Raw genomic sequence first — 13,853 nt, 5'->3', positions numbered from 1 at the left:
ACCTTAGCAGCCTAGGGGAATGCAGAGCCCTCTCCATCATGAGAGTCTGAGGAAATTATCACAGTTATAACAATTGACCCTGTTGATGATCCTCAGGCATCACTAAATTATACTAAATGATCAGTGTACTTTGAGGAGATAAGTGTAGAAAATAATGTACTCCGAAACATTTTCCTTTTTATTGCAATGTAAAGTTTTACATACTTAAAGATTGTATTTCAAAATTATCAGAAATATTGCAAGTTCATTTCTAAAGAGCAACCTTTTTTCCCCCTGATAGATAGTAATAAAAATCTGTAACATGAGGGGAGGGGAGAGAGAAAAAGTATTATTTTTAAAGAAAGTCTGTTGGACTTTACTACTAGATATTTCCCAGAATATAAAAATATTTTACGTGCAGTCTTGGGAACTTAATAAATAAAGCTTAATCATGATCAGTTCAATTCAGTAAAATAAGAAAATGTTTTACTTGTTTTGCATTGGAGTAATTTAAAGACTGAATGCATACAAATTATTTGGGGGCCTTCTGTAATTGTGTTGGCTGGAAAATTATTAGTGAATCGACTATACTGGAAGGAAGAACCTTTGTAATATTTGTCTGTGGGTTTTAGGCTTTCCTACAAATTTTTCTGGATTCTTCTTTCAGTCTCCAAGTCATCCTCTTTCTTCTCTTTTCTTCACACTAAGGTCCAGTCCATTAGAATGGCCTGTTTGCTCTACTTTCAGACTCTCCTGAACGTATCCACTTCTCATCAATACACCATAGTCCGATCTCATCACACCCCCTTGCCTGGACTTACAATAGTCTCCTGACTTATCTGCTGGAGTCTGTCACTGGAGCCAGCAGATTTTTTTTTTTTTAAAGATTTTATTTATTTGACAGAGAGAGACACAGTGAGAGAGGGAACACAAGCAGGGGGAGTGGGAGAGGGAGAAGCAGGCTTCCCGCTGAGCGGGGAGCCCGACGTGGGACTCGATCCCAGGATCCCGGGATCATGACCTGAGCCAAAGGCAGACGCTTAACGACTGAGCCACCCAGGCGCCCCAGATTTTTTTTTTTTATGTAAATAAGAGGATGACCCTCCCTTCTTCAAAACCACCCATTGACTTCTCATCCCAAACTACTTACCAAGTTCAAGGCCTTTCCTCTCTGTCCCCCACCTCTCTCTGCAATTTCCTCTCCTACCACTGTCTTCCTCACTCCTTACACATCAGCCACACTGGCCTTCGTACTGCTCTTGGAACATCCATCTCAGGGCCTTTGTCCTTTCTATTCTTGTCACCTGGAGAGCTCTGCCTCTCCTTTCCACTTGACTGGTTCCCTCCCATTACCAGCTCATTGGGGCTGTTCTTCCTGACCTCGTTGACCTTCTCTATCCTCTTACTCTTTTTCCTCCTAACACATCACTATCTGAATTTACACTTTTTAGTTTTCTATCTTTTCCACTCAGGTAAGCTCCATGAGGGTCTCTTACCTACTTTTCTATCTCCAGCATGTAGGACCGTGCCTGCCAAGTAGTAGGCACTGAGTGCTCACTTTCTCCTGAGGTTCCAGTGCAAGGCTTCAGTAGTCACTGAACTGATGAATGAGTAGACTCTCAGGGGCAATTAGAGCAATTTTTTTTTTTTTTTTTTTTTTTGCTTCTGGAGTGCTAATGTCATGTAAGTGCTAATCACTTCTTTTCACCACTGTGTTCAAAGGGGGAAGTACATGGGGGGAAATTGCTCTTCTAGTCTATGAGTGGGATTTACTTTAGAAGCTGTTATTTCTATTTAATTTTATGGTATTTTAATATCAAATGTGCCTATTCTTATTATATGTGTGTCTGCCTTCTTAGGGAAAATCTCATCGTGACCAGCAGCTTCTTCTTCTCAAAAAGCACCTAGAAGAGAATTATAGGAACAGAGATCGAAAATGGATTGTTTTGTTTCCAGAAGGGGGCTTCCTCAGGAAGAGGCGAGAAACAAGTCAAGCATTTGCCAAAAAAAATAACTTGCCATTTCTTACACATGTCACTCTGCCAAGGATTGGAGCAACAAACATTATCTTGAGTGCACTTGTCGCACGACAGGAAAATGGAAGTCCCGCAGGAGGAGATGCTAAAGAATTAGGTATGATGGCTTTTAGCACTTTTTCTTTTGTCGGAACTCCGGATTCTCTGGAGTTCCAAAAGATAACATTATTGTTCTTTTTTATATTTATAATTTTTGTCAAACAGAAATAATAGGGAGAAGATGCAAATTTAATATTTTAATGTTTCTATTTTCAGAAGTTAGTTCATGCTTACAATAATTTATTTGAATAATACAAAATGCATAAAGTCAAAGGTGTCTTTCCCTTACCCCACCTACCTTTACTCCTGGCCATTCCCACTGCTGCAGTAAACATTCCTATAAATATCTTCATATATTTGTGGAAGTATAGTCTGGAGTATAGATTCCCAGCAGTGGAATTGCTAGCTTAGAGGTACAGGAATAGAAATCGCTAATTTGAAAAGCTAATCATAGATATGCAAATGCAAATTGTAATAATGTATATTTTTTTCATTTATCAAATTTAGAAAGCTTTTTTGGTTTGCTTTTAATACAGAGTATGAACTTAATGCAGTTTGACAGTGTTTATTAAGAGCCTTCAGGTGTTGATAAATGACTCCATTATTCCACTACAAATAATACTTATCAAAAGGAAATAATAAGACATACATGGTAAAGAGGTTTATCACAGCATTATTTTTATTTATTTATCTATTTATTTATTTATTATTATTTTCACAATTATTTTCAATAGCAAAAAATTGGAAATAGCCAGAAAGGAGAACAGACAAGTAATTATCAAATATCCATCCAACACAGTACAACACAGCCATCACAAATGATGTTTATAGAGAATTTTTATGGCTTGGAAAGTGCTTATGCTCTATCATGTTCATGGAGTGGGAGAACATACAACTCTTGTGAAACTATTGTGAGCTCAAATATGTCAACAATAAGCAGTGGAAAATGAGTGAAGGGAAAGATCCCAAATGTCAGCAGTGATTGCCTCTCTGAGTGGTAACATTATGGATGATCTCCCCCCATTTCTGAATACTTCTGATTTTTTTTTAAATAATGAGTATGTATTACTCTTACGGCCAGGAAAAAGCAAACCATACTCAAAGATGCAACTGTTTTGGAGATAGCCTGGAGAACTGTGAAGGTTTGCAGAATTGTGCCAATAGCATGAAGACCCTTTTGAATTTATCTGAGACACTGTGAAATTGGGTGATAAATGATAAATTAAAAGACTGAAAGAAACCCACTAGGCCTGTTTCCTTAGTAGTATTTTGCTATTTAAAAAAATATATTCTTTAGATAAAATAAAAATGGAAATGATTGGCCCTCAGAAATATGTGTTTTTAATGATGGTTAGGACCAGACATAGAGATAATGCCTGTAGGACTGCACTGAGTTTTCCTTTCATTTTTTTTTTTTTTAAGCAGCTGCTTGGCAGTCAGCTCTCTTAATCTTTCATCATCTATTAAAAAGACAAATTGAAAGAGTCTTTTAATAGAAAAGGAAAGTTCAGAATAGCTTCAGACAGACACGGTGGCAATGTCAGCCAAGCCAAAGCTTGAAGGCAAAGATCTTCCAAATAGGATTAGTTGCACTAATAAAGACTGCTGTTTTTTTAAACAGTTTTGCCCAGTCAATAATACCCTGTGGTGTTCTAGATCACAAGGGTAGGGGCTGTTGTGATATTGATCACACAATCATGAAGAAAATGTTTTTTCTCTTGGAGAGAAACAATTTCTTTTTATAATAAAAGCAAAGTAGCTTATTATTTATCTTACCTTGGTTAGAATTTTTATTCTACGGGCTTAGGAAAAGTTGTAAGAAATTCTAGAAAGTTACATACCCCAAAACTAGTTTCAGTTGTATTTTACCATTTTTTTCTCTATGTTTTGGTATTTTGTATTTTATTTTCTCTAGCGTTCATATTTACTATTTAGTGTTCTGTTTCATACAAATATGCCTTCATCTCTGTTTTAATATATGATCCATATACTGGGGCGCCCAGGTGGCTCAGTTGGTTGAGCATCTGACTTGATCTTGGCTCAGGTCTTGATCTCAGGGTTGTGAGTTTGGGCCCCACATTGGGCTCCACGCTGAGTGTGGAACCTACTTAAATATATATATATATATATATATATATATATATAATCCATATACATATGAAAATTGTGTCTGATTAATTTTAAAAGGGTTTAAAAGGGTTAGTATTTTTTGTTTATTGTATGATTTAATAAATACTAAACTGAACTCTGGTGATTTTTCCCAATGATTTTATTATAAAAATTTTCAAGCATACATAAAAAGTTGAAAGAATTTTACAGTTAATATCCATTAGCTGACCAACTAGATTCTGTAATTAACATTTTACTGTATTTGCTTTATTGTATCTTTTTCCATCCTTCTATCAATCCATTAGTGCATCGTGTTTGTTTTTTAATGCAATCAAAGTAAGTTGCAGACATCAGTATACTTTACTCCTAAACATTTCAGCATGTACATCACTGATAGCTTGTTAAAATGTGTTTCTTTACATAAACTCTGTTCCTTTAGCAATAGGTTATTTAAATATTTTTTTTACTTATTTCTATGAGTATTTTTCCCCTTCAGAATATTTCTAAAATTTTTTAAAGCTTAAGGTCACTTTTTAGTTATTTGATGTACAAAAGTAAAATATCATTGATTCTTAATGCACATTTAGACTTATGTTTGAGAATAAGTTTTATTTTTTTAGAGCTCTCTTAAATACTTCAAACAAAGGGCAGACTGTCACCCAAGACTGGCTATCAGCATTCTCTGTGTGGATTCCCCTCTCAATTCTTGTTCAACTTTGTACTCCATGCTGGGAATAAAAGCAGCGTGCCAACAACCAAAGTAAACAGAGCTTTCCCACAGCCTCTTATAATAGTAATTACCTGTCGTACCTACCAAAGAGTGGACAGTTTTACTGTTTTATTTGCATAGAGCTAAAATGGGAGGAGTTTTTTCTTTGTGTTAAATAAGAACAGCAACTGACAATCTGGTGTCAATAAAATGCTTAATTTGGGGCCTTATTCCAGTATTTATTAATGTCTTCAAAGTATCACAAATCTTGATGTTTGCATTGTATTGTATTGTATTTGGTGAATGGATTTGTTTTATTCTGAGGTCTGTTTTTTTACTTTTGTGATGTGATACTTTAGCTTCTGACTTTTGAGTGATAAAATATAAATTAGACCTTGACAGTGCACTGTTGTATTGAATGCTTGAATGGTGCACATTCAATAATAATAGTGCTCTGTTATTTGTTCATTTGTTTGAGATTCAGCAATTTCATATTAAGAAATGCTTGATATCATCCTAAGTATATCATATAAAACAGTGACACCAAAGTTCATCCTGTTTTCATAAAGCAGAAGGTACAGCAATATGCTTTACTTATACTGTATTATTTGTTGTATATAATACAAAAATTGATCCAGTTTTAAGTTGTTTTTTGCTTTATCCTCAGAGAGCAAATCAAAAGGCCTCCAGTGGATAATAGATACAACTATAGCTTATCCCAAAGCTGAACCCATAGATATTCAAACCTGGATCCTTGGGTATAGGAAACCAACAGTCACACATGTACATTACAGGTAAGAATTTTGTGTTAGTAACCCAGCATATACCCAACATAAAGTACTATCTCAAGACAGTGTGTTAATATTAACGTTTTAATCAATAGTGAAAATAGTTGGCTCAAAATCATTCTTATGCTGACTTTTTAATATGAAAATATCATTTGAAGTAGTTATTTTCACTGAGTGGTAAAAGTCTCTAAAAATGGCATTCTGGAGGCACTGTGATTACTTGATTGCCTGACACTCTGAGCAAAAGTAATTAGAGGCAAACATCAAGCATAAATATATGCTCATTTGGGCTAAGCAGATTTGTATTAATAGAAGTGGAATTTGTTTTTAAATCATTGAGTCACATAAGATCTTCTAAATGATTAAATTGAGAATTTAGCTAAAACTTACACTTTAAAATTTTTAATGTTTTAATATTTAACATTTTAATGTATCATTTGCATGAACAACAGCAAAAACATTTATTGAATATTCTGTACCAGCTTCTTGAGATTTTTTAATGTAGATTGCTTTTTAATTTTTTAATTTTTAATTTTTTTTTAAAAGATTTTATTTACTTATTTGACAGAGAGAGAGACACAGTGAGAGAGGGAACACAAGCAGGGGGTGTGGGAGAGGGAGAAGCAGGCTTCCCATGGAGCAGAGAGCCCAATGTGGGGCTCCATCCCAGGACCCTGGGATCATGACCTGAGCCGAAGGCAGACGCTTAATGACTGAGCCACCCAGGCTCCCCTAGATTGCTTTTTTAAAAGGTTTTTATATTAAAGCACGATGCTGATGAAGCCTGGGTAGATTTGACCACTTTATAAGCCATTTATATTTTACTCTGTTTCCTGGTCAAAGAGCTCAACTCCTGGCAACTCAGTTACAAAGTGGGTGTTGTATAAGACTGATGAATCACAGACCTGTACCTATGAAACAAATAATACATTATATGTTAATTTAAAAAAACAAGCAACAAAGTAAGCAGTTGGTCCCCGAGAAGTTCACAATTGCCACAAAAGCCCTCAATTCAAGAGGAAAACTACTCAAATTACATACTCATTGAGAGTAAATAGGTCCATGTTTTCATATGTATAAACCATCATAGTTTTACAAATAGAAGTACAACATTGGAATAATTTGAAACTAAAGTTTTAAAACTTAAATATTACAATTTGGGTTTTTGGTATGGAAGCAGTAACTGTAAAATTACAGTTGATTCCGCTATGTGACTTACATTGCTAAATGGTGAAGTTCATGTGTGACCGCACTGACTCCATCCATTCCACGTATGCTGTCCGTTTTACTTACTAAGCACTTACTGTGTATAAGGCAGTATGCTAGGCCCTGACAGAATTTCTCCAGGAACAGTTTTATTTTCATATATACGAAGCTTATCTAGCCTTCAGTAAATTTTTAAATTGTAATCTATAAATGAAACTCAATTCTGGTGCCCAAACCCAAAATAACTGACTCTTGGTTATAAGTTTTAGACACATGTAGATTGTATTTGCATTGGATATATGTAGATCTTCCTAGCACATCATACCCAAAAGGAACTGAGACAAGGAAGAAAACATTAATTATATAGGCATTCTATTATAGTTGGCCCTTTCTTTTTTAACCAATAAAAAGAAAACAGTTTTAGTTTATAGATGAAAAAAATGAATGGAATCATAAGGGATCTAAGAAATTGAAGCAATGTCCATTTTTCGCAAAATTATTTTAACAGGAGTAAGTTCAAGGTCTTTAAATTCACTTTAAGTAGGGTTTCTTAACCTGGATGGACCTGAGAATTTTTTTTTTTTCCCCTCAAAATCAGATGTTACTTTAATTTAAAACATTTTTTTATTTGAGTGTGGTGGACACACACTGCCCCGTTGGCCTCAGGGTCCAAACACAGTGATTCAGCTTCTCTGTGCGTTATGCTCAGCACAAGTGCAGCTGCCGTCTGACCTCAGAGAGTTTTCTAACCCAATCTCTGTGCAAAATATTGTGTACGTCTGCAGTTTTCTGCAGAGAAGTTTCACAGCTTTCGATCTAGTCTCAAAATAGATTAAGGATTTAAAAAAAGATTAAAGACTCCTGATTGAGAGATCCAACCAAATAGTAGATAAAAGATGTGGAATGGTTAGCTTGATACAGAAAAATACTTCTACTGATAAAATTGAAGCTTCTGAGAAATTGGGTTTTTTTGTTTTTGTTTTAAGAATTTATTCATTTGAGAGAGAGAGAGATAGTGAGAAAGAGCCTGAGGGGTGGGGAGAGGGAGAAGCAGGCTCCCCGCAGAGCAGGGAGCCTGATGCGGGGCTCGATCCCGGAGCCCCAGGATCATGACCCAACCGACTGAGCCAGCCAGGTGCCCCAAGAAATACGTTTGATTATAGAAACTTTATTATCATACATAGAAATAGTGACGAGAATTCTAAAATATTAGATTAGCAGAGATTAAATCATGATGTAGAATCATATCCTAAAATACTAACTATAGTACACATTATGCCCAGTTATTTATTTATACATACATACTCACACACACACACACACACACACACACACATCCTAGGAGTCTTGGGACAGGTAAAGAGGTAAGCTGTTCTTTAAAGATATTTAATAAAAAGAGTTTATTGTCTAACCAGTGTTAAGAAAAGGGAAGGACTTGTGTTCAGATGGGAAAGGGAGGGGAAATGAAAGGGGCCAGAGAGAAAGAGGTGTCTGGTTAACAGGATCGTTTTGAGGGTTTGCAAGAAGCTCATGAGAAGCGATGTGGGCCATGACCGTGGCAGCAACCAGGGGTAAATCTCTATCACCCTCACGTTGAGTAGGTCTCCTCCTGTCTTGTTGTAGGCCATCTGTACACCCTGGGAGATAGGGAAAAAAGGGTTGTTTTTTGGTTTGATTGGGGTTTGGGGGAGCTTCCCCCTACCTCCAGTTTTCTCAATTCCAGAATAAACTGTTTATTGCTTATCTTGGATTTTTCCTGGTAGGAATAACACCATTGAAATTAAAATAAATTTAAACAAACATGGTACTCCTTACCCATTTTTTTTTTCCTGTTCTCAGAGAGATTGGTTTTTGTTCAAACTCTCCAGTTGTTTGGTTATATTTTTAAAGCTTTAAACAAGGATGAGATGTTTCCAATTAGAATAAGAGATTTTAAATGCAACATTGGAAATCATATATATACAAATGTGAATAATATAAATAACTGAGGTCAAATCTCTTTCTCTTTTAATGTGGGAGGCTGGCAAGAAAAACTAAGCAGCATTGACTGGTTAAAGTGGGGAGTGGGTGCCCAGAGAGAAAGGAAAAAGTGCTCAGGAAACTGTCAAGTTCACTGAAAAATAGTAGTTTTGCTTAATGTTGCCTTATCTTCATCCATAGGCAGATTTTAATAACTATTAATGAATGTATTTTTTCCTGCAATGAAGCATAATTTATCCAGAACCTTTCTATTAAGCCATATGGTACAATTTTGATTCATATTATTTAGAAAGTATTTGTTTTCTTCTTAGCCCCAGCTGACTTTTTTTTTTTTTAATAAAGCACCCCCTCATTCTTAGAGAATTTAATTGAAATGATTACCTGGTGATTATGGTGTAGCTGGGCAAGTTGGTACTGTTGCTAGTTTTTTTCAGTATAAGCTAGAGTATACATGTCAGAGTCAAAACTTAATTATTCCATTCTGCTCAGCATTTATCAGATCCCACTTAGAATACTGCATGTATTTTAATTTCTCTATTTTAAAATAAATAATACAGCTAGTAGAAGCTTATGAAAATACCTAATATATATAAATCCTAGAACACTAGTACCACTTGAATGACCATTTTAGATCAAACCAAAGCAAATTTGGAGGTGGTAGTAATGAAATGAAACATAATTCTAAGGGAAACCCCAAGTTGAAAATATAAACAACTTAAGGAAAAATTTAACAGTTCAAAAGTACTAAATCTGTAATAAGTTTCTGTATATATGAAGTACTTTGACCATATTTTAGGTAAATTTCGTGGAGGGCAGTAACTGGCCTTTCCCGTGTGACGCCTCTGAGCCTCTGGGGTACTCTTAGAACACCGTAACATTCTTGAACATCAGAGTGTACTTGGGGAACAATACAATTGTCATCCTTCGACATTATTTAACAATCCGTAGTTGGGCCATTTTTTATTTTTCTAATACGTTTCTCTTCTTGGAAATTATTGTCAAGGCTGCCAGGTAAACTCCACTCCCTGTTCTGTATACCTCATTGGAACATACTGTGACAGGTGTATGGAGATTTCTGAGCAAAAAAGGCATTTTGGGGGGCACCTGGCTGGCTCAGTCATAGAGGCATGTGACTGTTGATCTCGGGTCATGAGTTCAAGCCCCACATTGGATGTAGAGATTACTTAAATAAATAAAACTTTTTTTTTTTTTAAAGGCATTTTTCCTTATAGAGTGACTCCAGATATAATGTGTCAGTAAAACTAAATGCTTAGAAAACATTTGGTCTTTATTTAAATAAGAAAAGACTGTCTAGATTACCAGAATGTGCAGGAGAATATTCTTCTAGATTTTAAGTTTCTGTACTGATGCTTAGGAAAAAAGCATAAGAATGCAATAGCTTATTTTAAATGTTATGAGATAAACTATTTTTTTATTTTCCAATAGCAGTTTTCTGCATTGTCCGTTCACTTCTTACTTCTTGGGTTTATATGTTGATTTTTAGGATTTCTAGAAGAGAAAACCCTAAAGCCCTTAATATATATGTTACTATATGCTGTAAAATACTTTTCTAAAATACCGCATAAATGAGAAAGTAAACATTTGTGACATTATACTAGATCGTACCTTACAAATAGATAGTGTTGTTATCTGTCAAAAGTTAAGGCAAATGTTTGGAGCTTATTCCTTAGGAAACTTGCAGTAAGTGGTAGTTCAGTACCCAGACCATTTTGCTAATTAAACCCAATGCATAGCTCTTCAGGCAGCCCATCTGAGGACCTTTCTGGCTAGAGGTTGCGGCTTCAGTGAATGCATTGTTTGAGCACCAAATGATATACTGATAAAAAAAATTTTTTTTAAAAACCACAAAGCACCTTATAAATACAAAGTACTATTAGTAAGATACATAAAGTATGTATGGATTATTGATAAATCCAATGTTAGTAAATTAGCATTCCCCACAGATTAATCTTAGACCACTTATTATTTTAAGAGAAAAGATGTCCTTTCGGGGTGCCTGGGTGGATCAGATGGATAAGCGTCTGCCTTCGGCTCAGGTCATGATCTCCAGGTCCTGGGATGGAGTCCCATGTCTGGCTCCTAGCTCAGCGGGGAGTCTGCTTCTCCCTCTCCCTCTGCCCCTACCCCCCACTTGTGCGCTCTCTCTCTCTCTCAAATGAATAAATAAAATCTTTAAAAAAAAAAAGAAAGATGTCCTTTCTTTTTTTTCTTTTTTTTTTAATTTTTTATTGTTATGTTAATCCCCATACATTACATCATTAGTTTTAGATATAGTGTTCCATGATTCATTGTTTGTGCATAACACCCAGTGCTCCATGCAGAACGTGCCCTCCTCAATACCCATCACCAGGCTAACCCATCCTCCCACCCCCCTCCCCTCTAGAACCCTCAGTTTGTTTTTCAGAGTCCATCGTCTCTCATGGTTCTTCCCCCCCTCCGATTTCCCCCCCTTCATTCTTCCCCTCCTGCTACATTCTTCTTCTTCTTTTTTAAGAAAGATGTCCTTTCTTATTCCTTACTTCCCAATATTATGTATTGTATGTAACTAATTATGTATGTAACTAGGGGGATATTTTTTATTAGTATGCATACAACCACATTACTGATCTTTTTCAAAAGTAATGCTTGTTTTAAAAAAGGAACTAAGTCTTAATTATAAGAAACAATATTTGAGCGAACAACTCTTTCCTCCCACTTTCCCTTTTATATTATCACTGTCACACTGGAAGACAGCTTCTTCCTGTTAAAGGAGTAATGGGCACGGCATGCTGCTGTTAAGGACTTAATAGGAAAATTAAACGTGATTAGATTTTAACTACAGGGATAGAATGTTTATAAGGATAAAAGCAAAAGTAATCAGTGTCCTTAATCTAAATGTCTGCTTCACTCCAAATTAGGACAGTGAGTTGGAGAAAATGCCCTCTTGGGCAGAAGTAGCTTATATTTTTCTTTTTAAAAATCTTTAAAAAAGATAAAACCTTGAGTGTAGATAGTAGCATAGACAGATTACGAAAGGCAGAGGTGCTGCTTTCATGTCTTACTTGATTGGAATTTTGGTGACTTTGGAGAAAGCATTTAACTAGGGACTTTGAGCAAGAACTTACTTTCAATTTCGGAGGGAGGGATTTATTCAGAAAAGGATTTTTTAACTAATATTTTTTAAGAAAATATGCTCACCACCAGTGCCTGGCTGGCTCAGTAGGTAGAGCATGTTGAGCCCCACACTGGGTGTAGAGATGACTTAAAAATAAAATCTTAAAAAACAAAAAAAGAAAATATGCTCACTAGCAAGAATGGACAAATGTTGACATTTTAACATATTTGCTTTAGGATTTTTTATTGAATGTCTTGTGAAGTTAAGTTGCCATTATTTGCCCTCCCAATTCCATCCCCTTCTTTCCCACCATCAAAGCCACTAGGGTCATAATTTGGTGTGTGGCCTTCCTGTCCTAATATTTTTATTGTACAGATACATTTATGATATATAATGTTGGTCTGTATATTTTTTAAAATGTATATAATCATAGGTGATTTATCATTTTACAACATGTATTTTTCCACTCTGCATTTTTTCTAGATCTTTTTATTTTTACATTATGGTTCCCTTTCATTCATTTGAACTATTAACACTATTTAACTGTTCTGTTCCCATAATATTATTGTCACACATTATCAGTTCATTCTATTGTTGGATACCTGTTTTCTCAGTATTTCTGCTATTATAATAAACAATGTCACAATGAATATTTTTATACCTGTTTCACTAAGTGTATGCTAGTAAGTGAGAGGTAAAGTAGGGTATGTGTGTGCCCAGCGTGGAAGTGCTAGATCATAGGGTGTGTGTATTTTCACCTTTACTGGACACAGTCAAATAGTTCTCGAAATGGTGACATCAGATTACAATCTCATTAGCAGTAATTAAGAGATCACCTCCTCCAATAGTATGTCAAAGTCATCACCTTTAACTGTTGCAAATGTGATAGGTTTGAAATGTTACATCATTATTTAGGCCTCGGGTTTCATATTTATAAGATGAGTGTGATAATCCTGTAACCTGATAGTGAGATACATTGCCATGAAACATAAGATTAGGGTGAAGCTAGCGTCTTTATCTAGGTATTCAGTCACCGTTAGAAATCTTCCTGGTTTGCTCATTGCTGTCTGTCTTCCCCATCTAGAACATGACCTCCTTGAGAGCAGATACTCTGTCTTGTTGACAGTCCCCAGAGCAATGCTGGCATATGGTAGGAATGCAGTACTTAGGAATGTCTGAAGGCTACAGTGTATGCTCTCTGCACGTGCACTGTCCAGTATAGCAGCCGCTCCTGGAACGTGGCGAGTCTGCTGTGAGATGTTCTGCAGAGGGAAAATACACACCGGATTTCAACAACTAGTAGGAAAAAGGACTGTAAAATATCCCAGTAATTTTTCTTGATGACATGTTGAAATGATAATATTTTAGATTTGGGGGGTTAAAGGATTACATTTCTTTAACATTTTTAGATGTCCTTTATTATATACTTTGTGAAATATTAAGTTTATTTTCAAAAATAGAAGTATGCAACTATGGAAAATATTTCATAGAGGGTAAACACTCCTCCAGCATGCTCACATAAAATTCCTTTATATTTCCTTTTATTATTTGTTCTTATATCTGTTTTTAATGTAGCTGTAGCTGTAATATGCATAAAAGTTGTTTATATTCTGCTTTATCCCATATAGCATTTTCATGAACATTATACCCGTACTTTCTATGTACTAGGTGTTAAGATTACAAATTTTATAAGTATTTTAAAATATTGTTACAAAATCTTTGTGGCCTTCCAAAATCCTACTTAGTGTATACATTTAATGACCCATTTCCTTATTAGCCATAGACTTGTCAGGTTTTATTTTTGACTTTTAAAACACCATGCTGAATTTATTAGTACTTACATATAGCTCCCTCCACCCCATGTTTTAGATTCCTTTATAATAGATATATAT

General features: G+C 35.4%; 1 protein-coding gene across 2 annotated transcripts in view; it reads left to right on the top strand.

Moving 5' to 3' along the window:
* LPGAT1 (lysophosphatidylglycerol acyltransferase 1) overlaps nt 1-13,853 on the top strand; it is a 77,656-nt gene that overhangs the window by 43,428 nt on the left and 20,375 nt on the right. For both annotated transcript variants that reach the window (XM_032392994.1, XM_032392995.1), the window contains exons 5-6: nt 1,839-2,112; nt 5,540-5,666. In XM_032392994.1, the coding sequence (XP_032248885.1) occupies nt 1,839-2,112; nt 5,540-5,666 (401 nt within the window). The remainder of the gene's footprint in view (nt 1-1,838; nt 2,113-5,539; nt 5,667-13,853) is intronic.

The sequence above is a fragment of the Phoca vitulina genome, unplaced genomic scaffold (genome assembly GCF_004348235.1).
Source record: "Phoca vitulina isolate PV1807 unplaced genomic scaffold, GSC_HSeal_1.0 scaffold71, whole genome shotgun sequence".
In the NCBI taxonomy this organism is placed as follows: Eukaryota; Metazoa; Chordata; class Mammalia; order Carnivora; family Phocidae; genus Phoca; species Phoca vitulina.
The sequence above is the reverse complement of the archived record's forward strand: the minus strand, read 5'-3'. Positions and strand labels throughout refer to the sequence as shown.